This window comes from Hemicordylus capensis, chromosome 4 (genome assembly GCF_027244095.1).
Source record: "Hemicordylus capensis ecotype Gifberg chromosome 4, rHemCap1.1.pri, whole genome shotgun sequence".
Taxonomy (NCBI): Eukaryota; Metazoa; Chordata; class Lepidosauria; order Squamata; family Cordylidae; genus Hemicordylus; species Hemicordylus capensis.
In genome coordinates, this window is record NC_069660.1 from 282342663 (window position 1) to 282368718 (window position 26056).

General features: G+C 45.2%; 2 protein-coding genes across 14 annotated transcripts in view; one reads left to right on the plus strand and one right to left on the minus strand.

The window, feature by feature from the left end:
- Nucleotides 1-761: 761 nt before the first annotated feature.
- On the minus strand, nucleotides 762-7888 carry RBM12B (RNA binding motif protein 12B). Of its 5 annotated transcripts, none has more exons than XM_053248902.1 (3): nucleotides 7816-7888; nucleotides 4352-4397; nucleotides 762-3722 (listed from the first exon to the last, which is right to left on the minus strand). In XM_053248902.1, the coding sequence occupies exon 3, from the start codon at nucleotides 3692-3694 to the stop codon at nucleotides 1238-1240; it is 2457 nt and encodes an 818-aa protein (XP_053104877.1). In that variant the 5' UTR covers nucleotides 3695-3722; nucleotides 4352-4397; nucleotides 7816-7888; the 3' UTR covers nucleotides 762-1237. The 5 variants fall into 5 exon arrangements, with proteins under 5 accessions (XP_053104877.1, XP_053104874.1, XP_053104876.1 ...); XM_053248899.1 differs by lacking the exon at nucleotides 7816-7888 and adding an exon at nucleotides 7559-7697; XM_053248901.1 differs by lacking the exon at nucleotides 7816-7888 and adding an exon at nucleotides 6810-6930.
- Nucleotides 7889-7992: 104 nt separating this feature from the next.
- TMEM67 (transmembrane protein 67) overlaps nucleotides 7993-26056 on the plus strand; it is a 79612-nt gene continuing 61548 nt past the window's right edge. The window contains exons 1-10 of one of the 9 annotated variants that reach the window (XM_053248895.1): nucleotides 7993-8029; nucleotides 13585-13670; nucleotides 13788-13881; nucleotides 17574-17673; nucleotides 18479-18548; nucleotides 18657-18731; nucleotides 20903-20965; nucleotides 22308-22462; nucleotides 22571-22679; nucleotides 25017-25103. In XM_053248895.1, the coding sequence (XP_053104870.1) occupies nucleotides 13668-13670; nucleotides 13788-13881; nucleotides 17574-17673; nucleotides 18479-18548; nucleotides 18657-18731; nucleotides 20903-20965; nucleotides 22308-22462; nucleotides 22571-22679; nucleotides 25017-25103 (756 nt within the window). In that variant the 5' untranslated portion in view covers nucleotides 7993-8029; nucleotides 13585-13667. The other 8 variants (XM_053248898.1, XM_053248896.1, XM_053248893.1 and 5 more) reach the window with 8 other exon arrangements.

Here is a 26056-nt window from a genome sequence, read left to right on the forward strand (position 1 = left end):
AGTAATGACTGTAAAGGGTGACATCTGTGCTAAATACCATAAAAAGTAGCAGTTGGAAGAAACACACTCAAACATAAATCTTTGTTAAGAGGGAATGGAATAAAATAGCATTGCTCACTTTTCTTAGAAGACCAACTAGGGAGTTACAGGTCCCGAGAGCCTTAAGTTCTGGGAAGAAAACTTCTCTCTAACATAGATTGTACCCACCTTCATTTACTTGGAAGAACCGATGAGAACACCACTCACAGACAGCATTCTAAAGTTTGGGAAGCCTGTGTGGTTATGAAAAAACGTATCTTGTTCCTTTTCAGACCAATAGCCATCGACATTACTATTTTGTTATATACTTCCATTATGGGACTGAAACCAAGGTATATGGGTTACCCAGCAGTCACCTATACAGGCACTAACCATACCTAGTCTTCCTTAGCTTCAGTAAGCTGGCTGTATCATGTGCCACGAGGTCATGCAAGAAGCAAACTTGTCTTGCCATTTTTAACCCTTATTAGGAGCTTTCTGGATATGAGCAAACACAGTGGATTTGAGTTCCACAGGCTAATCCTGCAAGGGGCAAAAGGGGGGGGCCTTTTTATGCCAACTGTATCTTCCAATAATATCAACATAATTTCCCATACACAGAACATAATTTGTACACTTGATGGATCAGACACGTTTATACACTACTAAAATCCTATGCTGGTTCTTATTAGGGCTGTCAGTCACTATCAGTTATGAATAAGCAATACACAAGAAACCATATATTTCATTATGTGTACATTTATTTTAAAAGAAATGCTGAGCTGACATTAACAAGTGGTGACTGGACACAACAATGAGCAAGAACTTAAGACACTCATGAGATCATTTGTTAAGAATACATGGGGTGACTTACAACCTATCTAATAGCTTGGAAGGTGCATATGTATTGCATCAAACAGCACGTTCAGATAAGCTGCAAATATACAGGCAACCATGGAATGAAGAACAGAATACACAATATGCAATACAATGCTGTATTTACATTAAGATGCACTTTGCAAGCTAACTGCGAAAGTGATCCAATGCTGTTCACAAAAAAGCTCTAAGAGTTAAGCAAAATAACTTGTAAACTTAAATCAGACATAACTATTTACAAAGAGATTAAGATCCCCCCCATTTTCCACTAACAAAAGTGTGAATCATTTTAATGCATTAATACTATAAATTGCTTTGCCTTTCCTCGTGTGCATTCTCTCATTTATGCCAAAGTTAGCCTAGCTTTACGCTGACCAATTGGCCTATCATTTAGTTCATTAATAACAGCCATGGCCTCTTCATAATTTGCCACAGCAACAACAGCTTGACCGGAAGGCATTCCATATTCATTTTGCTGAATAGAAAGAGATTCTGGTATGATTTTATAGCCATGGAAGAAATCCAAAATTTCATTTGGGGCAGCACGAAATGGTATATTCCTTATTTTAATCAGCGTGATGCGATCTGGGCCACCACTGAAATGAGAGTCAGGCATAAAGCGTCCATGTGGGAAACCTCCAGAAATACCTGCAGCACCAAGTTCTGTAAAGGGGGGAGGGGCTCTAAAACGATCAGGTGAACAAATGAAGTCATCGGATGGACGTCTATAATCAGATGGATACTTTATGTTCCCCTGCATGGCTGGTCCTTGTGAATCAAGTGAATACAAATGTTCACTTCTATCATATGCACGGAGATTATTCTGCATCTTTTCATTTGAGATTAGTGAAACATTAATACCAAACTCCTGCATTTGCTCCTCAGATATACATCTTAGAAGTACCTCTGTTCCCAAAAATCGTCGGCGATTTAAGCTTTCAGCTTTCTGGGCTTGATCTTCAGATCTGAATTTCACCAATGCTTCTCCCAGTCCAACTCCTTTGTCATCATAAAGCAAATGAATATCACTATTTTCAATATTAAATCCTGCAAAGAACTTCTGTACTTCAACGTTTGTCACATCAAATGGAAAGTTTCTTACATATACACATGTTTTTGAGCTGGGGTATCCGTCTCGATTACTTTTTTCTTTTTTCTGTCTTTCTGGTGATCTTTTAGTTTCAGAAGATTCTATTAACTCCAACACTGTTTTTTTAGAAATGGGAAAAATGTGAACTGGCTCACCAAATATAACATTCTTGTGATAGCCCAATGCAGTCTCATATTCTCTCTCAGATTTAAACACCACAAATGCATCTTTCTTCCTTTTCTCATTATCATGTGGCTTTAAGAATGTAATCTGATTACTAGTTACATTCAGTTCTCCAAAGAACACTCTCAAATCTCTCTTCTCAACCGCAGCAGATAGATTTTTAATTAGTATATAATACTCTTTGTTATGAGGCAAATGAGACCGTGTTGAACCAGAGAGAGGTGAATGGGAGTGCGTTATAATCCTCCTTGGAGGTGACCTTGAAAGAGTTTGTGCCATAACCCTCCTTGGAGACCTAGAATGGGTCTGTGGTATAACCCTCCTTGGTGATCTTGAGCGGGTCCGTGCCATAATCCTCCTTGGAGGAGACCTTGAATGGGTCCGTGCCATAACCCCCCTTGAAGGAGACCCTGAACGAGTCTGTACCATAATCCTTCTTGGGGGAGACCTTGAATGGGAATGTGCTATAACCCTCCTTGGGGGAGACTGTGAACGAGAGTGTGCCGTAACCCTCCTTGGGGGAGACCTTGAGTGTGCCATCACCCTCCTTGGGGGAGACCTTGAGTGTGCCATCACCCTCCTTGGGGGAGACCTTGAATGGGAGTGTGCCATCACCCTCCTCAGGGGAGACCTTGAATGGGAGTGTTTTCTTGAGGTCAAATAGCCTGACTCTCGTCTTGAAGAATATTCTCTGTTGGAAGAAAAGCTTTCATTTAAATGAGCAAAATGTTCAGTTCTGAAAGGAGGATCCACCTTGTTGTCAATTCTTCCACCATATGCAATCCATGTATCTTCATTAGAAGGATGCACCTCTAAAAATCTTGAACCCATAAACTCCCTATTACGTTGTTGGCCTTTTAGGGCATCACTCGATGTAGCAAATTTTACCACACCATCTCCATTGTTTCGACCATCACTGCGTTTTAACATGATCACCTCATCCACTTGTAATCCAGAGAAGAAGCTGAGTACATCACCTTCTGTTGCACTGTAAGGCATACCACGTACAAATAAGTACAAATTGTCCGATTCATTCCTAGGTTGATTATCATTTGATTTTGAAATATTGGTATCACACTTTCGAGAGCCATTTGAACGTAACTTGTCTTCCAAGGGATCCATAGAACCATAGTTAAATTTATTAATTCCCTTTTTAATGGCTGCAACTAGATTTGAAAGGTTCCGAACTCCAGATGCTTCCGAATTACTGGAACCCATTCGCCTAGATCCAGTTATTGTTTCTCTTCCATCACGATCAAACCTTTTCCTACTAATTTCTATTATATTCTGCATTTCTGTCTTGCTGCTGAGAAAGAGCTGTATACGCGAATCCTTTATAAATCGTCCTGAGTAGCTCATTGCTTGTCTTGCATCTTCATCTGTTGCAAATATAATAAAAGCATCCCCATTTTCTCCTCCAATGATATGTACACCTCCATCAGGGATATTTAATCCTGAGAAGAAACGGCGAATATCTGCAGAACCCGCAACAACAGGAAGCCCCTGTAAACGGATGACTACAGCCATTCTGAACTCAACCCACAGCAATAATCACCTGTGGACAAAAAGGTATACATGATAGCAAGCCTTTAGTATACTGTAAAAAAATAAGTACTATACCTCAAACTATACTGTTTGAAACAAACACCTCTGCCTTGATCATGATATAAAATGAAAAAACTCCATACACTTTTATCTAATGTTTAGAACAATTAATTATTCAAAATCTGAAATTCTGCAGAACCAGTATTCCTAATCCTAGAAGCACTAACATCAACGTCACTCTTACTAAAACATCACTCTTCTTGTTATCTAAGATAAGATGTATTAAAACCTCCACAGTTTATATGCATTATATAGTTCATATGAACTTCTATGTAAGGATTAAGACAGCTCTGGTCCTAAGTTCCTGCCACGTAATATCAAACGCATAAAACAATTAAGCAATCAAGGAGATCACTTAATAGCACCCCAACACCAAAGTCTATTAAATTTTCAGACATCATAATCTACCAATAAATTAGCTCACTTCATAATGAAGCATGTTCCATCATTCTTCAACACTATTATCCTTTCCCCATGATTAGGATACCCAATTGCCTAGCTTCCTTGCCAGCCACAAGAACGTGAGAAAAGGACACCACCTCAGACAATGCTCAGAAGCATTAAGCTTTAGAAACTTACCTGTTTTTGCTTGAAAGGCCTGATAAAGTCTGTGAAATCAACTTAACTGTGAAAAGAAAATGAAACACAATTAATCGCTGAGAGGCAATGTGATTTACATATTGTGCCGTATTACTGTGCCAAAACCATTAACAAAGCAGGAAAGAAATTCATTGCCTTAGGCTTTCATCCCCATTCCAGGGATATATATATATTTATTTAAATCAGAAATAACAAGCTTCAACCGAACAGCTTCTTAGCTTGTGCATCCATTTGAGGAGGATGTAATAACATCCAAATATTAAAATCACCCTCAGCAAGCAATGAAAATGAGTATTCAACTGATCCACACAAAGTTGACAATCAAGAAAACCGCTCAATGCCTGTAGTCCTTGAAGATGAAAGTGTAACACAGAGAGATGTCTAGTTCTTCTGAAATTCTTTTGTTTCCAAAAAATGGTGGCAAGATTTTCACCAGCAACTAGATTTTGCACTGCAAAGATGATCACATTGAAAGTTTAAAAAACAAAACAAAACTCCAAAGCAGGGATTCCAAGAAAATTGATAGTCATTCCAATTCTCAAAGTGCTTGGTATCCTACCATGAATCTCTCCTCATAAAATCCAGTATATAATATATCTAACTGCCAGAGCATGAATACATCACAAACAAAAGGGTATACAATATGCTTATTCTACACCAAACAAAACATACTTGTGGCAATTGCCAAATCAGTCAGTTCACAAGCTCCACAGAAATGCTTATGTGCATACGAAGAAGAAACAGAAAACCATGTAGCTCAATCCTATGCATGTTTACCCAGAAATAAGTTCCACAAAGTCTGATAGAGCTTACTTCCAAGTAAATGTGCATAGGATTGCAGCTAGTTTCAAAAAGATATATTCTCTAATATTTTGCAGACACACATAACTTAGAACATTCTAACAGGTGACTGCGCTTGTGACTGATGCACAAACCAAAGTTTGTGAAACTGTTCACTCTGAACACTTGAATTCTGTAAAAATACCTAGAACCAACCTATTTTTTCTCACAACACACACATACACCTGTAACACCAAATCAAAGATCTCTAATCCCTTGGTTCACCAAGGATACAATATATATATATACCTATTACAACCAATGGCAACATTCCCATTGATCATAATAGAGATGAACAACATCCTAGTGCTTTACTCAAAAGGCTTAATTCTGCAATTTCCCAACCTACAATTAGATAAACCTTGATATGACAACAAAGTGCTAGAAAACCAGCTAGAACTGTTCAAACATTCGAGTCAAATTGTTCAGAAAAACCATAGATAAAACACCCACATCTAGTACAGAGAAATTAGATCATAGCCTTTCCGATAATGTGCACTTTTAGTTGCTTCTCGAGTCCAAACTGAACGAAAAGCAAAATTAGCTATCTTCGCAACACTTAGTTATCAGATCAGAATAAAGCATGAAATGATTTAGATGTTTCAAGAGGATAAGCTGTGAAAACATCGGATTAACCTCCGGAAAAGCCTTCAGAAATCTAAACAGCTGCCAAATACTCCCCGGATAATAAATTGCTTTGCTTAAACACCAAATATTGGAATTCTGTGAAGTTCTCAAAGAGAAAACTTAAGGGGAAAAAAAAGGAAGTACAGAATCCTGTGTTAACAGCCCCTATCAAAACAAAACCGTGGTGCCTGTTCTACTCATTCCCAACGTGCTCGCGCTGTTTGCCTTCTAGAAATCAAAACCAAATGGAACTCTGGGATATCCTGACATGACTTCAGCAAACGCAACAGTTGTCGCTCACCAGCTGCGAGGGTTCAGTTCCGGGAAAACCTTGCGGTTGGCCAATTCACGGTTGCATCCACAGTGCGATAAATGGGAAACATGGGGTTAGAGGAATCACAACCGAAAAAATCCACCCAAAATAACCCCCCTGACAGGGTGGGGGGGGGGGGGGGAGAGAGTTAAATCTTTTACCATTGCCGCTGTGCGGCGGCAGCGCAGCGAAGACTGCGGCGAGAACTCTGCTGGTCTCCCAAACAGTCGGGTACTGGAGATGGCAAAAAGAACTTTTTACACAGGCCCGCCTTCCTCCCAAATGTTACAGATAGGGTACGTGCGTGAAATCGGCCTGATCTGCAGCATTTGGAAGGAAGGCGGGCCCTGTAAGGAACTCTTTCAGTGCGGCCAACACTGGACCTCCTGCCCCGCCGTTTGGGAAGCGGGCAGAGCTCTTGCCACCGTCCCTCTTGCGCCAACACCGCACAGCGGCTACGGCAAAAGAAAAACAGATACCCCGGAAACCGCCCCCGAAACGCACCCCCCCCCATTTTAATAAAAGCTCTGCAAACCACGAATATTCGGGTCGCTGTTTGCGAGGGCTGTCACAATTTCCCAGTCGCGGATTCTCAAATCCGCGATCGGGAAACCCACGAGAAGCGAGAGAGGACTGTACACCATGTATATAGAGTACCTGAAGAGAGCAGAAAGCATGCGCTCCTAAGCAACTTCTCCAGGAGCACCCAGAACTGTTTATTTAAATTTCCACGTGACTTATACCGAAACTTAAACGCTCGCAACCACCAAGAGGCAGGTTCTTTTTGCAAAACAGACTCTGAGCGGGACTGGCGTTTCTTTAATCCTGTGCCGTTTTCACGTGCCAGTTGTGTACAATCCATTATACTTCCTAGAGGGAACAGCTTCAGAGTGATCCAGTGCGCTCCGAGCGATTGCCATGAACCAACCAACCGAGATTACGTGGGAGAACAAGGAATTCCTAGGCATGGCTCCAGGGGGTCGAACCCATAACCCAAACCTGAGATTACACTTGGCGGAGAAGAGGAGCAGATATGGCGATCAAGCTTCGCAAGAGACCGCGATCCACTGCCGGCTACCCAAGACGGGTGGTGTAAAAGGAGTCCCTTTCGCACAACCCAGCCCCGCGATTCAGCAGCACCACGTCTTCGGCCATCAGAGCCGGAAAGGCCTGCGCGCGCGTCCTTCCCGGCTCCCGCCACCCTGGCAGCACCAACTTCCCGTCCGCTCGGCAATGGAGGACTCTGCCACACGCACGGGGATGCCGCTGGCCCTCGTCTCTCACGAGGAGACGGAGCCAGGCGAGACATAAGGACGCTCCGAAAAGCGGGACGAGCGCCGCGAGACACACACCTCCCCCTCAACCACCCGCGAAGGACGAGCCGGTCGCCCCACAGTTCTACTGACCAGGCCCGGAGGCGAAGGGAACCTCGAAAGCGCTCGGGCTCTCCTTTTTCCCTCGCGGAGGGCGTGGGAAGGAAGCAGCAGTGGGCTTGCCCGCAGTGCGGAGGCTTTGCGACGCCTCTTCTCAGGCTTCTTCCCTGATCCGGCCGCGTCCGTGTCTCCCGTCCGCCAGCAGCACAACACAGCTGCTGTAAAGCAGCCAGCGCACGTGCGCTCCCCTCAAGCAGCGGCGGCGGTGCCGCTCTCCCACGGCTCCTCACCTGCCCCCCAACACACAGACACACGCGCGCGGGAAAAAGCGCTTCCACACAAGCAACAAAATGGCAGCCTCCGTCCAACACAGCGAACGGCGCGGGGGGGGGGAATAGGCGCTCCGCGCACGCGCGCAACCCAGGCCAGACGCAACGGCTTTCGACAACGCGAAACGCGCATGCGTACATGCTACCGGAAACTCAGGACTTCACCAATCCGCAGGTGCGGCGCCTTCCGGTGGCTACACTAGTACGCAGGGGCTACGCATATCATGCGATAAAGTTTTGTCTTGCGCAGGGATGTGTGGGGTCTCTAGCAGCTGTGGGACTCCGACTCCAGTTATGATGGTAGGAGTTGGAGTCTTACAACAGTTGGAGATCTTTAGGTTAGCCACCCCTGGCTTAGAACCTTGTGATAGTGGAGGGACCAACAGGATTTGTTGCTTTTGTTATTCATGTGACTGTGGCACATCGGCTGCCGTTCAGTGTGAGTTTCTCCCCCACCCCACTCTCCGCTTTTTGGAGGCCTACGCGTTTCACGGCTTTTTAGGGTTGGTTTGAGTGCAGTTCGCACAGTTTTCCGGCGCTAGTTGTGGGTATTCTCAGTGGGCTGCTAAACTTATTGAAACAATTCGTGTTTTATTGGACATTAATATATATCGGGAGTCTCAAGGTGCCAACTCGAATAACAAAATGGGGCACCACCCAAACTGCAAAATTGTTTCCGTGTTCGAGACAGACTTGGGATAGATGTAAAAGCAGCTGTTTGACTTCTGCAATTGACTTGACTTTATGTAGAGAAAGCTAACTTGATCCAAATATACGCCCGTGTTGTAAATATAATTTACATCCCATGAGAGATTTTGCATAATGAATGATACACATCATGCGTGTGTGTGATAGTCACACACACACGTATGTATGACACTTAAAAACAAAAAATATGTTCTCAGCTCCGTATACGTAGGGAAAGAAAACGACGTTGGTCCGAAGGATGTGCGTATGTAATTACCTCTTTAAGTAAATTGCTTTCATATGTTTATGATTTGATGTTTAAAAAAAAAAGCCATCCCTCAATTTTAACCCGATCTCATGATTGGCTTGGAGGAGTGGTCTATCAACACATTTAACTTGACTAGAAAGATCACTGTGTTGGCTTGCAGATAACTTACCAATCTTGTATCTGAGAATGCATCCCTTTGAACTTGGTGGAACTTGCTTCTAAGTAAAGTGGTTTACAATTGTGTCTAAACCAGTTTACTTAGAAGCAAGTCCACCAAGTTTAAAGGGATGCATTCTCAAATACAGCGATTAGACTATAACTTCTACTACTACGAATATTTCTATACCACTCTTCAGCCAGAGTTCTCAAAGCTGTTTACGTAGAAAAATAAATGATACATAAATAAGATGGATCCCTGTCCCCCAAACCACCTAAGGATGCACTGGGAAAAGTAACCTGCCTAAAGAGCAGGAAGCTATTAGTTCGAATCCCCACTAGTCTGTATCCCAGAATATGGGAAACTCCTATATCGGGCAGCAGCGGTATAGGAAGGTACTGAAAGACATCATCTCAGACTGCGCGGGTCGCGGCAGAAGGCAATAGTAAACCTCTCCCGTGTTCTACCAAGAAAACCACATGGCTCTGTGGTTTTTCCTTTCCCTATCGCCAAAGGACTCGCATTCTAAAAAGAAACATCAGGCAGATACCAGCAACAGCCACTGGAGGGTTGCTGTGTTGGGTTGGATCGGGCTATTTGCTTTCCCCCAGCTAAATATAAGCGATAAAGAGAATCACCACTTTAAACGGTGTCTCTTTGCTCAGTTAGCAGAGGTTTGCCTAATGAGTACGGAATGAGCTATATTCTCTTTTTTAGATTGATCGGACAAACATCTTGGCCAAAACAAAACGCTCTTCTATGTTTCTTGATCCCTCCGATGTCCTGTACAGGAGTGTCAGAGACCGCCTTTCTTACAAAAAGTTGGGCGTGGCTATTGGCTGTTCTGGCCTAGGATGGAGGTGGGCGGGGTTAAGGTGAGGCCTGAGTAACCATGACGACGCAGCGGCGCTGGCTGGGCCTGGCCTTGTTCTTGCTGCCGTTTCGCGTGGGCCTTTCGACCGGCCAGAGTTTCGCCCTGCCCTTGCGCCAGCCTCAGAGCTGCGATGGAGCCCAATATTTCGACATTGCCCGTTTGGCTTGCGGCCAGTGCGGGTCCTTCCAGAGGAAAAGCACGCAGGGTGAGGCGGTTCAGGCTTCAGACCAATCCTCTTTGACTCACTCAGGCCTGCCGCTCCTAGGGCTGCTCTTGGAGCCGAGGAGAACCAGCCCCCTCTCCACGCGCGGAGCGGTCAGTCAGCCTAGGTGTGGGTGAGCGGATCGGTGTGAGAAGCTTCTCTTGTGAGCCGCCGGTAAAAAACCCACGCCAAGAGCCGAAGAAAGGCGCGAGGGGTGGCGGCCCCGGGAAGTGGAGGGGCAGCCCTTGTGCCCAGCTGCAGGGCAGATGCTGGGCGCAATGGCAGAGGCTGCCGAGGAGGAGGTGTGTGCCCCCCCCCCCCAATCTCTTAAAAATAATTGTGGGGCGGGGGGACTAGAAAGGTGAAATGTTAACGCACAATAAAACAGCAACAAAAACTGACACGGGGGCAAGTTGCAGCAAAAAGCGATCATGAAGGGGAGTGAAATCTGAAAATAAAGCAAGTATACTATGGGCCAGGGACTTAATCCTCCTAAGATTCTAGCAATGCCGCTAAGCAGCTCCATCTCCCTGCCGGCAAGGTTTAAATGCTGCGAGGGTTGAGGGAGAGGAGGCTGCTCGCTTCCCACACCCCCTTTTCCAGCATGCGGAGCTCCTATCTGATCCTTGGAAGCTTTGAAAGGAATGAAGGGCTGTGTGAAGAAGAGATTGCTGAGAGCCTTGGGGTTGCCAACTTCCCGGAGTCTCCAGGAGTTGGCCTCTTTGAAGCTAATGGCAGCAAGGAGAGGCAGTGGAGGCCGCGTTGGGAAGGCAGGCGAAATGGCGGCCCTGGCTGGAAGGAGGATGGCTGCCTGGCCGCAGCAGAGAGGCGGTGGCAGCAGCCCTGGACACGGTGGGAAGCATGCATCGCCGCAGCGGGGCCAGCCATGGCCCGGCCGCAGCGAGAAGCATGCATGGCCGTGGCGAGAAGCATGCGCGCCGGCGGCGGGCCCGGCCGCGGCTAGAAACAGGAGAGCCAGCATGGTGTAGTGGTTAGAGTGCTGAACTAGGACCGGGGAAACTTGAGTTCAAATCCCTATTCAGCCATGATACTGGCTGAGTGACTGGGCCAGTCACTTCTCTCTCAGCCTAACCTACTTCACAGGGTTGTTGTGAGGAGAAACCTAAGTATGTAGTACACCGCTCTGGGCTTCTTGGAGGAAGAGTGGGATATAAATGTAATAAATAAATAATAGTAAACATGCACGGCGGCGGGCCCAGCCGCGACGAGAAGCATGCATGGCAGCGGCGGGCCCAGCCGCAGCAAGGAGAGGCAGTGGAGGTGGCAGCAGCGGGGTTGGCCATGGCCAGGAGGAGGTGGCAGCGGGCCTGGCCCCAGCGGGGTGGTGGCGGCAGCGGGCCCAGTTGCCAGGGTGAGGAGGTGGCTTGGCCGCAAGTCCAAAAAACACAATGGGGGTGGGGAGGCGGGCGGCGGCGGGACGGACTGGCGGTGGCTCTGTGCAGGTTGTGGGGGCAAGGGGAGGAGAGAGGAGAGACGGGCAGGAGGGAGAGGGAAACAGCTGGCCCCAAGGAGTGAGCAGATGCCCTGTGCGGGGTCGGCTAGTTATACTTAATTCTCTTAGCCAGCCATGCGTAAGAATGTAGTAAGGCTATGCATGCCGGTGAGGGAGCTGCCTGATTGGCTGGACACCGGTTGGTCTCTTTGAAGCTAATGGCAGCAAGGAGAGGCAGCGGAGGCCACATTGGGGAGGCGGTGGCGGGAAGGCAGGCGAAATGGCGGCCCCGGCTGGAAGGCGGCGGGCCTGGCTGCGGTAGAGAGGGCGGCAGTGGCCCTGGCTGCAGCGAGAAGCATGCACGGTTGGTGGCGAGCCCAGCCGCGGCGAGAGGCGTGCACGGTAGAGGGCTGGCCATGGCGAGAAGCATGCACGGTAGCGGGTCCAGCCACAGCAAGAAGCATGCACAGCGCGGGCCCGGCCGCGGCGAGAAGCATGCATGGCAGTGGCAGCGGGCCCGGCCGCGGCGAGAAGCATGCATGGCAGTGGCAGCGGGCCCGGCCGCGGCGAGAAGCATGCACTGCGGCTTTGGGCCTGGCCGCAGCAAGGAGAGGCAGGCGAGGTGGCAGCGGCGGGTCCGGCCATGGCCAGGAGGTGGCGACGTGCCCGGCAGCAGCGAGGAGGTGGCGGCGGGCCCAGTCACCAGGGTTTTTTTTAATTTGATTTATGCCCAAAACAAATTACCCCTGATTTATTTTGTATCCAAATATATCCCATCCAAATCACCCCAGATTTGATTTGTATTTGCTTTGAATTGATTCAGTTTCAGACCAATTCAGACCACTTAACAAGGTGCTAGGGGCACCAAATTTGGGTGATGGGTAGGTCCCCATGGATGCCACCTACCACCCAAATTTCAAGGCAATGGGACACTTGGTTGATTTTTAATGATTTTTTATATTTTTTTTACTGATTTTGAACATTTCCACCATAGGAAACAATGGGGATTCGAACTTGCCATGTCCTCATCCTAACATGGATCCCCAGCTTTCATCATTTTTTTTTAAGTTAAGCGCTAGCCCTTGTAGAAGTGGAGTTATAGAGCAAAATGTGCAGTCATTTTTCAAGTGTTTGGATTCTTTGGTGTATAGTAACTTTTTCTCATAATGAATCACTGAGAGGATTCATTGCACACCTTCATTTCTTCTGTTCATTTTGACTGTCACTGGACCAACTGCCAGCTGACAGTTGGCACTGTCGAAAAGACTGTCAAAATGAATAGAAGAAATGAAGGTGTGTAATGAATCCTCATATGGATTCATTGAGGGAAAGTTATTATACACCAAAGAATCTAAACACTTGAAAAATAGTGACCACACATTTTGTTCCATAATTCCACTTCTACAAGGGCTAGAGCTTAGCTTTTTTTAAAAAAAAAAATGAAAGCTGTGGATCCATGTTAGGGTTAGGACATGGCAAGTTCGAATCCCCATTGTTTCCTATGGTGGAAATGTTCAACCTCACCCCTCCCGCCGCATTTCCCCCACCGGCGCTCTGTTATTTTTAAGCCCCTCAGGACGACAGTGTTCCTCCCTGCAGCCCTGTTTCCCACATCGGCTGGAAGTAGCCAGAAGTAGCGAGCGCGCGTTCACATGCGCTCACTACTTCCGGCCGATGGGCGGAACGGGGCGGCAGGGAGGAACGCTGCCGCCCCAAGGGGCTTAAAAATAACAGAGCGCCGGTGGGGGAAATGCGGCGGGAGGGGTGAGTACACCCTCCCCTGCCCTCAAAGTACTACCCCCACTGGCGCCGAAACACACACACACACCCACTGCCGAAACGTTTCAGGCACATGCCTACTGGGTAGTTGCTGCTTAATATTCTGGTCCCAAATGCATTACATGTGGGGAACTTCCATTAGGTGGAGAATGTTTCCATTTAGTTAAGCTTAGAATTGTATAAATCAATAACTTTTATTTTTTTAAATGCTGCTTTTAGAGTAAATAACACTGTATTATCACTTTAAAAAGCTATCATTTTGGTTTTAACATGCAACTGTTAAGATAGCAACTTATTGCATACTTTTCAGATACTTCATGTACTTGTCTACCGGGATTCAAGCTGGTTTCGGATAATGGTGGATCTATTACTTGTGAAAAATGTCCAGATACCATGGTAATTGTTATACCTTGAATATGCTCTAAATAGCTTCCATTATAAACACAATACGTAGATGTATGTGCTTTTTCAGCTACTGTAGTGAGCTTTAATGTATTTTAACCTTTTGTTTAGAGTGGAGTTACTCAAGATGGATGGGACTGCATTGCTTGCCCTAAAGGCTTAACTGCTGATGGGAAATGCAAATGCCTTGTTGATGAGATTTTAGGTAAGAATTATATGTAGTTATTCATTGTCTAAAATGTCTGCTTTTGCTAGCAGAGACGACTGCATTAAAGATTTTCTGTGGCCGTTCAGCTGAAATTAAAAGTCTCCGTCAAAAAGTCACATAACGTAAAAGTAAAGTTGTGCTGTCAAGTCAGTGTCGACTCCTGATGACCACAGAGCCATGTGGGTTTCTTTGGACAGGAGGGCTTTACCATTGCCATCTCCCGCACAGTATGAGAAGATGCCTACAGAATTTAATCTATTAAACCACCTTATGCTGTCATCCCATTGGTTTATCAAACGAAGCATTGTCTACTCTGACTTGAGTGACTTTCCTTGGCTTCAGGTAGAGGTCTTTCCCAGTTTGTTACCTGATGTCTTTTCTACCCCCACCCTCAAAATATAGCAGAATTTGAAGCTGGGAATTTCTGCATGTAAAGTGTATGTACTGTAAACCATAACCCTTCCAATACAAATTATTCTGTTACCTCAATGTTGGAATTAGCCTTTAATTCTTTGGACAGGAGGGCTTTACCATTGCCATCTCCCGCACAGTATGAGAAGATTCTGCTGGTGTACCGGGGGGGATTCTGCTGGTGTACCGACCACCCCGCTGCACTTCAGTCTCCCTACCTGAGCTGGCGGGGGTGGTCTCGGAGGTGGCCTTGGGTTCCCCCAGGCTTATTGTTTTGGGGGATTTCAATGTCCACGCTGAGGCCCCCCTAGTGGGTGCGGCTCAGGATTTCATGGCCTCCATGGCAACCATGGGCCTGTCTCAGTTGGTATCGGGCCCTACCCACGTGGCGGGACACACTCTGGATCTGGTTTTTGCCGACCGGGAAATAAATGATCTGGAGGTGGGGGAATTTGAGACCACTCCCTTGTCATGGACAGATCATCACCTGGTGGGGTTTAGTTTGACTGCTCCGTCTACCCTCTGCAGGGGTGGTGGGCCGATTAAGATGGTCCGCCCCCGGAGGCTTATGGATCCGCTTGGATTTCAGACGGCCCTCGGGGAGTTTCCAGTGTCCAGAGCTGGTGACCCTGTCGAGGCCTTGGTTGATCTCTGGAATGGAGAGATGGCCCGGGCTGTTGACACGGTTGCCCCCAAGCGCCCTCTCCGGCTTGGTGGAGCCCGTTCCGCTCCTTGGTTTTCCTCGGAGCTTAGGGCGATGAAGCAACTCGGACGACGGCTGGAGCGACGCTGGAGGAAGAGTCGTCACGAATCCGATCGAACACGGGCTAGAACCCATTTTAGGGACTACGCCGTGGCGGTGGGGGCGGCGAAGAAACGTTTTTTCTCCGCCTCCATTGCGTCTGCTCAGTGCAGGCAAACAGAGCTGTTTCGTGTGGTGAAAACATTGCTCCACACATCCCCCCGGACAATGGGGGAAGAGCCATCTACAGCTCTTTGTGATCGGTTTGCCTGTCGCTTTGCAGATAAAGTCGCTTGCATCCGTGCTGACCTGGACTCCAGAGTTTTGGCAGTTCCAGCAGACGTGCCTTTGGTACCATCTGGTCCCGTTGTGTTGGATTCTTTTCGGTTGGTGCGGCCTGAGGATGTGGACAAGATCCTGGGCAGTGTGCGGGCGACTTCGTGCGCTCTTGACCCTTGCCCTTCATGGCTAATAAAAGCTGCCAGGGAGGGGACAGGCAGATGGCTGGAGGTGATCGTTAATGCTTCATTAAGGGAGGGCAGGATGCCATCGGGCCTTAAGGAGGCGGTGGTAAGACCTCTATTAAAAAAGCCCTCCCTTGATCCCTCCAGCCTGGACAACTATAGACCTGTGTCTAACCTTCCCTTTTTGGGCAAGGTGATAGAGCGTGTGGTGGCGTCCCAGCTGCAGAGGGTCTTGGATGATACGGATTATCTGGACCCTTTTCAATCTGGCTTCCGCCCCGGATATGGGACTGAGACTGCCTTGGTCGCTCTAGTGGATGACCTACGCCGGGAACTAGACAGGGGGAGTGCGTCCCTGTTGGTTCTGCTGGACCTCTCGGCGGCGTTCGATACCATCAACCATGGTATCCTTCTGGGCCGCCTCTCGAGTATGGGAATCGGAGGCACTGCGTTGCAGTGGTTCCGGTCCTTTCTTGAGGGGAGGGTCCAGAAGGTGGTGCTGGGGGACTACTGCTCGGCCCCGTGGCCGTTGGCCTGTGGGGTCCCGCAGGGTTCGGTCTTGTCCCCCATGCTGTTTAACATCTACATGAAGCCGCTGGGAGAGGTCATCCGGGGATTTGGACTGAGTTGTCAGCAATATGCGGATGACACTCAGCTCTATCTCTCCTTGTCATCTGATCCTAGGGAGGCGGTGGATGTCCTGAATCAGGGGCTGGAGGCCGTGATGGGTTGGATGTGGGCTAAAAACTGAAATTGAATCCGGATAAGACGGAGGTACTGTTGGTCAGTAGGAGAGCCAATCGGGATGAGGAGATTTTACCAGTTCTGGATGGGGTTGCACTCCCCTTGAAGGAGCAAGTACGCAGCTTGGGGGTACTACTGGACCCGGCTCTGCTTTTGGAGGCTCAGGTGGAGGCGGTGGCCAGGGGTGCCTTTGCACGGCTTCGGCTGGTGCGCCAGCTGCGTCCCTTTCTCGAGAAGGCAGATCCGGCCACGGTTACCCACGCCTTAGTCACATCACGGCTGGATTACTGTAACGCGCTCTACGTGGGGCTGCCCTTGAAGAATATCCTGAAACTGCAGCTAGTGCAAAACGCGGCAGCGAGGGTTTTATCCAGAGCTGCCCGTTGGGAACATATCACCCCCATTTTGAAAGAGCTGCACTGGCTACCGGTTCGTTTCCGGGTCCAATTCAAGGTGCTGGTTTTGACCTTTAAAGCCCTAAACGGTTTGGGCCCGGGGTATTTGAGGGACCGCCTGCTCCCAAGGGTTGCTGCCCGCTTGACGAGGACATCTGAGGGGGCCCTGCTCCGGGTGCCGACAATGAGAGAGGCTCGGCTGTCGTGCACTCGGGACAGGGCCTTCTCTGTTGCTGCCCCCAGACTCTGGAATGCTCTCCCAGTGGCCATTCGTTCCTCGGACTCCATCATGGCTTTTAGAAAGCTTGTAAAGACTTGGCTTTTTACCCAGGCTTTTACATAATCGTTTTTACTGCTGCTTCTGGGTGTTTTTATTTGTTGTATTGTTTTATGCCTGTTTTTATATGTTTTTATATTCTAAGCATGTTGTTTTTATTGTGTTTTTATTGTATGTTTTTAACTTTTGTAAACCGCCTTGGGGTTATATTTTAACGAAAGGCGGTATAAAAATGCTAAAATAAAATAAAATAAAAATAAATAAAAATAATTAATACATGTGTTAGTTTGCTTTCTAAAGATTAGTCTTAGGATTCCAAGACCTGTGAACACATAGACACACAAGTAGCTGATTTTTCTTTCCAGTTGTAGTCCCTCATGCTATTTGGAATGCCACTCAGGAGAGGCCCCAGATCTTTAGAAGTGAAATTTGAGCATCTACCAGAGACTGTGTAATGAAGGGCAGCCCCTGAACCTCCACCATGTGTGCAGAACACTGAAAACAGCCTTTTGGATCCTGACCAAGCTTTCCAAATTGTGACTTGAAAGGAAACTGAATTTATCTAATTTTGCTCTTTCAAATCATTATATTTGTACATTGTCATTCTCTCTGTGTGTGGTACTGCATGTTTACTTTCACACTCTCTTTTAACTTAGTGGAAAGAGATACTAATGGTGCATTGTTGCAAGCAGCATTATGTGTTCAATGTGATGGAAAAGAGCAATCATTTGCTGCTTCAAATGTATTAAGTAACAGGTAAGTTTTTTTTAAAAATGTGTATAACATTGAGATAGGAAACATGATTGATAGTTCTTGTCCACTCCCACCCAAATATATGAAAATGGAAATAAAAGCAATGGATAGAAGTTTGATAAACTATATGCACATAGTTTCAGTTCACAAAGTGCCTGTGTGTTAGAAAATATATCTTCTGAATAATCCTGATTATTATTATCCTGATTCATAAAGAGAGTTATTTCTGGAATATATTTTATAAGGACAGCTGTTTTCTGGTTTTATTTAGGAAAAGAGACAGCATTCGTGCTTAACATACTAGACCAGTTCAGACATAACATGAAGCCAGGATTAAACTGGAAGGATTCTACTCATTGTGGTTTAGAACAAGCCAGGATTGCTTGTTGTATCCAAACCAAAAAATCCCAACATTAAGATCTTCAAAATAAACCAGGATCTGAACCCAAGATACAATCCCAGGTTCAGATCCTGATTTATATTTAAACTCTGGTTAGAATAAGCCAGGATTGATCTATTCTGAAATAATGAGCAATCCTGGCTTGTTCTAACCTAGAATCAGAAATATAATTCTTCCAACAGTTCTCCAAAGTCGTGTGAAGGGTAATGGGGAGCGTGTGCTTTTGAGGCTAGGAGATGTTGCACGAAGCCAACATTTAATCCTGGCTCTGTGTTACATCTGAACCTGCCATGTTATGAATCTAGCCATACAATCAACATTGTTATCATTTTCCACTTTATAACATAGCAAACCTACATTTTTCTATTACAGTTATTTACATTTCTAACATTTATCTTGCTTTTATAGGTGTATAAGATGCGAACCAACATTCATCAGTGTAAACAAGTTGTGCCAATGTTCTGAGCCAAATATTTTAGTAAGTAGGGGTCGATTTAGCAGGGGTCGATTTAGTATGTAGCACCATGAGTAGATATAATTAAAAAAAATGTTCTTATCTTGGAAATACATTTTTTCTCTCTCTTAGACAGGAGGTTTATGTTTCAGAAGCACTGGAAATTTCCCCCCAAAGGGAATTGCAACTGTGCGTTTTGGAAAACTAGTAAGTGCACTTGTTTTCAAGCTATTAAGCTTCCTCGTCACAGATCATTGTAGAAAATGTCATAGTTAGGGCAAAAAGAGAAGTGAGTCAGCAGGTGGCATTCTTAAAAGGAGCACCAATGGCCATTTAAGCTACTCTTCATACTCTGTAGCTTAATCAGAAAAATAATTGTCCCTCAGAACAGCATTGTATATCTAGAAATTGGCCTCAACCAAAAACAAAAATGTTTACAAATTGTAGATTATCATAACTGCTATCGTACATGTGGACTTTTATTATTATTATTATTATTATTATTATTATTATTATTCAACCATCTGCTGTACATGGATGATCTGAAGTTGTATGGAAAGTCCCAGTCAGAAATTGAATCACTGCTAAACACTGTCCGTATATTCAGCAGCGATATAGCAATGGAGTTTGGACTAGACAGGTGTGCTGCATTAATAATGGAAAGAGGAAAAATAACAAAAACAGAAGGAATAGAACTACCCAATGGAAGCAAGATAAAGAACCTGGACGAGAAAGAACATTACAAATACTTGGGCATTCTCCAGGCTGATAACATCGCACACACTGAAGTTAAAAGAAAAATTGGAAGTGAATACATCAGGAGAGTTAGAAAAATCCTCAAGTCCAAACTCAATGGCGGGAACACCATACAAGCCATAAACACCTGGGCTATACCTGTTATCAGATACACTGCAGGAATAATAGACTGGACCCAGGCAGAGCTAGAGATGCTAGATCATAAGACCAGGAAAATCATGACCATCAATCATGCTCTGCACCCACGCAGTAATGTCGATAGGCTATACCTCCCTCGCAGCTCAGGTGGAAGAGGAATGCTGCAAGTCCATCAAACAGTAGAGGAGGAGAAAAGAGGCCTTGAAGAATATATCAAGGATAGTGAAGAAGATGCACTTCAAATGGTCAATAATGCGAAACTATTCAACACCAATGAAACAAAGCAGGCCTACAAGAAAGAACAAGTCAAGAAGCGAGCAGAAAAATGGAAAAAGAAGCCCCTGAATGGTCAATATTTGCGCAATATAAGTGGTAAATCAGACATCACCAAGACCTGGCAATGGCTTAAGAATGGCAACTTGAAGAAAGAAGCAGCGGGTTTAATACTGGCTGCACAAGAACAGGCACTAAGAACAAATGCAATAAGAGCAAAAGTCGAAAAATCAACCACAAACAGCAAGTGCCGCCTTTGTAAAGAAGCAGATGAAACAGTGGACCACCTAATCAGCTGTTGTAAAAAGATCGCACAGACTGACTACAAACAAAGGCATGACAAGGTAGCAGGGATGATACACTGGAACATCTGCAAAAAATACAAGCTACCTGTAGCCAAGAATTTGTGGGACCATAAAATTGAAAAAGTTGAAGAAAATGAAGATGCAAAAATATTATGGGACTTCCGACTACAAACAGACAAGCATCTGCCACACAATACACCGGATATAACTGTAGTCGAGAAGAAAGAAAAACAAGTTAAAATAATCAACATTGCAATACCAGGGGATAGCAGAATAGAAGAAAAAGAAATAGAAAAAATGACCAAATACAAAGATCTACAAATTGAAATTGAAAGGCTGTGGCAGAAAAAGACCAAAATAATCCCAGTGGTCATTGGCGCCCTGGGTGCAGTTCCAAAAGACCTTGAAGAGCACCTCAACACCATAGGGGCCACAGAAATCACCACCAGCCAATTACAAAAAGCAGCTTTACTGGGAACAGCCTATATTCTGCGATGATATCTATAACAGCAGCAACAACATTGACAATAAAATTCAGCCATCCCAGGTCCTTTGGGAAGGACTCGATGTCTGGATAAAACAAACCAGTCAATAACACCTGTCTGACTGTGTAAATAAATAATAATAATAATTCAGTTTCTGTACCACCCTTCCAAAAATGGCTCAGGGTGGTTTACACAGAGAAATATTAAATTATTAAGATGGATCCCTGTCCCCAAAGGGCTCACAATCTAAAAAGAAACATAAGATAGACGCCAGCAACAGTCGCTGGAGGTACTGTGCTGGGGGTAGATAGGGCCAGTTATTCTCCCCCTGCTCAGTAAAGAGAATCGCCATATTAAAAAGTTGCCTCTTTGCCAAGTTAGCAGGGGTTGTTCTTAATTGTTCTTTTGTTCTTAATTGAAGGGCATCACCATGATATCCGCATGGTTTCTGAAAAATCTGCAAGCATCAGCCGCTGCTTGCTGGGTAAGTTTTGAAAAAGCATTTTCTTCTTCAACGGGATTACTCATTAATATTCCTAATTCACATGGCTGTGATTTTTGAGGTGTGAACCTTTTTTTATTGGCCCTTAAGCTGAAATGATAAATTCTCCAGAGATCTTGTATATCTAGTTGTTGCTGCTTCCTGGCAATGGAGTGCTGCAGGAGTGGGGGAAGCATTCCTCCCTGCCTGCTTCTGCTGTGCTGCAAATTGTCTCCTCAAGTTGCTTTGCAGAAAGGAAGTGATAGCTGGGATTTGGACAGCTATGGAATGTGCCATTCAGACCTCAGTATTTTGTGACTGTTCTTTCATACCTTATAGATGTGAGGGTAGCCATGTAATGAAACATGCCAAAGCCAAGTTTGCTTGGCAGTTTATTAATCACAACTACAATCCTAGGTTTGCTTATTTGAACAATACAGGTTTTTGTACACTAATTCTAAACAAACATAGCATCAGTCCAACTGATCTTCTTTTCAGATAGGCACATTGGGGGTTTAATTTGTAAGGCTTAATCTAATCAGAGTTACTTTGGAATCCCATTGATTTTAATGAGAGAATTAAGAAGACACACCGTTCTTTCCCATTTAATTAAATGGGGCATCAAGCACTTAATTTTGGCTGGATTGTGTCATTGATTGACATCCAGACAAAGTTACGTAATAGTAAAGGTAAAGTGTGCCATCAAGTCGATTTCGACTCCTGGCGCCCACAGAGCCCTGTGGTTGTTTTTGGTAGAGTACAGGAGGGGTTTACCATTGCCTCCTCCCACGCAGTATGAGATGATGCCTTTCAGCATCTTCCTATATTGCTGCTGTCCAATATAGTGCCAGTGGGGATTCGAACTGGTGACCTTCTGCTTCTTAGTCAAGCATTTCCCCACTGCACCACTTAAGGTGACCTACTTAATACTACTTGGGAATTATTTGAAAGTGTTATTTAATTTCAGTAGGACTACTCAGAAGTACTTTAGCTATCAGCTATTGTTCTTTTAAAAAATTGCTTTGGCTCAGTGACTAGTTTTAAAATGACATTTACCTTCATAACTGAAATTATATCTGTATTTTTGTTTCTGATCTGTGTTAGATTTTTAAAAAGTTACATCCTAATAGCATTTGGTGTCATTCACATATCTGCTGAGTGGATTATGACAATGATATTTGTTGATGAAAAAGCACAAAAACAAAATTGAAGACTGCCAGAAATTGACTTCTAAGATTACACATGTTGCAATAACATGGAATAACTGTGTAATCTGGCAATAATTTTGCTAGATTATACTGTTTTTGCTAACTGGCAATAATTGCCTTTGGCTCTTCTCTTGCAGGTATACTCCAACCTTACCTCTTGCCAAGCGCTTGGAAATATGTGTGTGATGAACATGAATTCTTTGAGCTCTGGCAGCATAGATGCATGTGGTCTATTTCAGTATGTCTTTGCAAATACTGCTGGTCTTGGCACTGTACATTCAGTGTCATTTTGGTATGTGGCCTCTAGTATATACTTTTTTTTTTTTTTTACTTGCAGGTGTTTCATAGAAATTACTTGCAAAAATATAGGCTGTAGTAAATGTTATATACTTGTTTGCAGGAGACAGAACCTTCCATGGCTATACTATGGTGACCAGCCAGGATTAGCATCACAAGTTCTTGACACAGTCCAGTTTCCTACTAGTTTCACTTTTAAAGGAACAAATAAGGTAGGATCAATGACATTAAAATTATAGCTTTGGGTCCAGGATTTTTCTTAGTGTAAGTGTTTTGATGAAATAGTACCAGGTCTAGCTCAAATTTTTAATATTTTTCTTCTTTCAATACCCTGCACTGCATGTAGTTTGTTGTAATACAAACTGCATCTGAATATCTATCATTTAAGTAGCAACACAGGGAAATATCTTAAACAACTATATTTCAACGGCTTCCCACAAAGCACAATTGAGAAGTGACAAAAATGTTAGTGTTTTCAGGTGTAACATAGTAGGGATGTTCTGCAAACTGGTTCAGCCCAACTGCAAACTGGACCAACAGTTCTAGGGCCGGTCAGGGCGTGAAGGCCAGGTGAATGCTGCCGCCGTGCTGCCACGTGGGCTGCTGTGGGGAGCACCGCTGCAGCAGGAAGCTGCCTGAGTGGGGGTAATGCCGGTAAGGATCTGCTTATGTGCTTTTAAAGGTGCCGTTTGCTGCCCTCATTGGCCCTCAAACCACCAGGCCGTGTTCGCAGAACCGATGTTCAGTCTGCAGTCAGACCAGACCACAAAACTCAGTCTGCTCACACCCCTATAACATAGTATCTGCTTCCTCACTGTGTATATATTCCACCCTTCCTTCAAGAACCTTATGCTGCTGTACATGTTCTTTCTCCCCCACCCTCCAATTTTATCCCCACAACAATCCTGTGAGGAAGTTTAGGCTGAGAGATAGTGTCTGCCCCAAGTTAATCCAGTGAGCTTCATAGCTGAGTGGGGATTTGAACACGGGTCCTAGGGATGGACAGTCTGATCCTACAGGATGTGTACCAGGACAGTATATATGCTGGGCCATCGTTTGAGAGTTCCCTTCACTACTTATAGCTAAGGAAGCTTCAATTCCCACAAGATGAAAAAAAATTTTTTTGAATGCTCTATTGCTGAGTTTGTTCAACAATTCTGTAGCATCACAGGAGCTCATCTAATAGCTGCTGAGGTGGAGACAGAGCTTGAAGGCAAGATGATAACAGATACCATCTATCAGAGGCATAATACAAACTCTCAAATAATGGCTCATTTCTAGATCATAATCGGAATATGTCCTCCATATTATCTCTATATATATTTCTCCTAGGTGTGCCTGGGGAAAATGCGTCCCGGCAGCCCAGCTGATTGGCTGGGCTGTGGAGGCGCCTGATTGGTTGGCACACCCAGGAGGAGGAGAATTGGCCGGCCCATGCTGGTGTGCCTGGCTTGGCGACCGTGGTGGCCATTCCCCAAAAGTATCTGCACCCTGGCTCTGTCTTGACAGAAGCTTTAGTCCTTGAACACCAGAATCCTGTGCAGTTTCCTTCTGGCTTTTGATATTTTTCAGGTACCTTCTGGCTTTTGATTGCCTGATTTTATCAGGCAATGCCTTTCAGACTCAAGCGAGCGAGAGAGGCGCGGGGGGAGAGACAGCGCGAGCGAGAGAGGCGCGGGGGGAGAGACAGCGCGAGCGAGAGAGGCGCGGGGGGAGAGACAGCGCGAGCGAGAGAGGCGCGGGGGGAGAGACAGCGCGAGCGAGAGAGGCGCGGGGGGAGAGACAGCGCGAGCGAGAGAGGCGCGGGGGGAGAGACAGAGCGAGCGAGAGAGGCGCGGGGGGAGAGACAGCGCGAGCGAGAGAGGCGCGGGGGGAGAGACAGCGCGAGCGAGAGAGGCGCGGGGGGAGAGACAGCGCGAGCGAGAGAGGCGCGGGGGGAGAGACAGAGCGAGCGAGAGAGGCGCGGGGGGAGAGACAGAGCGAGCGAGAGAGGCGCGGGGGGAGAGACAGAGCGAGCGAGAGAGGCGCAGGGGGGAGAGACAGAGCGAGCGAGAGAGCTGTTGGGGGGGGGACAGAGCGAGTGAGATAGCTGTGGGAGGACCAGCCAAACACATTCTCTCAACTAACCCCAAAAAGGATGTGAACTACCACACAGATGCTCTGTGCGGGTTCAGCTAGTGTATATTATTGCAGTTGCCTTACAAACACTTACATAATCATTTTGAGTCCTAGTTTATTCCAGTTTCATTTCATTGATAAGTTGTGTATTAAAAATACTGTATTACCATTATTCCGGACCACATTTTGAAAATAATAAACTGATTTCTTCATTATGTTTGTATACAATGGAGCCAAGGAGTAAATGGGCAGGATCTGCACTTTGATCTCTAAATTCCTTTTGTAAGCTTATTTTACAAAGGTGCCGGAGGGTGGGGGCTGGGAATATGAAGTACTAATACTAATAGCACTCTAGTTTTTCAACATGTTTCATGTCAGATACACCTACAATGTATGTTTCCAGTTCTTAAAAGTTACTTTTTTGTTGACAGAATGTAAAATTGCAGTTTATTGCAGCCACATATAATGCAGAAGGAAATTTTCTTAAATGGCAATATTTAGAAGATGGTGTTTTACAGGTAAGCTAGTGTTTAATGTGTGTGGTGTATTTTAATATGCAGGTTGAATTTAGATATAGGCCAACAAAATGGACGAACACAGCACCTTGATGTTTATTTTGGAAACCTCATTTTTTTGTCCCATGAACATGCTCTCAAAATGCCAAATATCTGGAGCCACAACAGCAAGCAGTTTAGTTCAGTTGTTCCTTTCAGTCATCCATTTCTTGACTGTATAAAACAAGTTATATTGAATCTTAACTTTCTTTCTGTAAGTGGAGCAGAATATGATTTATGGAATGGGGTTATCTCACCTTTCCCTTCCCGCTACATCCCCTGAAAATGTGCTTCTCAGGAACTGTATTCCCACTTTATAGTCAACATTTGTACAATGAGTTTACACTGTTCACAAGTATAGTTATTCATACATTATTATGCTGAACACAGGTACACCAGTATACTTTCTATCTCTACCATGCATTTGAGGGGCCCATACTGGGGTTCACTTTAAAAATGTATGCAGGACAGTCATTCACACAAAACATGTATGAGTGTACAGACATCTGTACACTTGTACAGTGTAATGTCTCGATAGGGCTAAAGTTGGAGGGCCTCCAGAACAGCCACAGAGGCGGCAGCAGGGGTTGGCAAAAATCAGTGCACGAATGGAAGTGCCTCCCATTTACACAAGCACCTTAGGATAATCTAAGTTTTTCAAAGAATTGTCCCTCTAAGTACAGTTTGTTATTAAACATAGATATTCTGTATTCTTTCTACACGTCGTCAGCCGACTCTCCTGAAATAGTCTTACAATTTTGAAAGTATATGTTTTTCTACTTATTAAATGGTTTTGAATTATTGTTTTATCTTGAGACATACTGTGGCTGAGTTTCTAAATCCTAGGTTTTATGCCCCAGAATAATAATAATAATAATAATAATTCAATTTCTATACCGCCCTTCCAAAAATGGCTC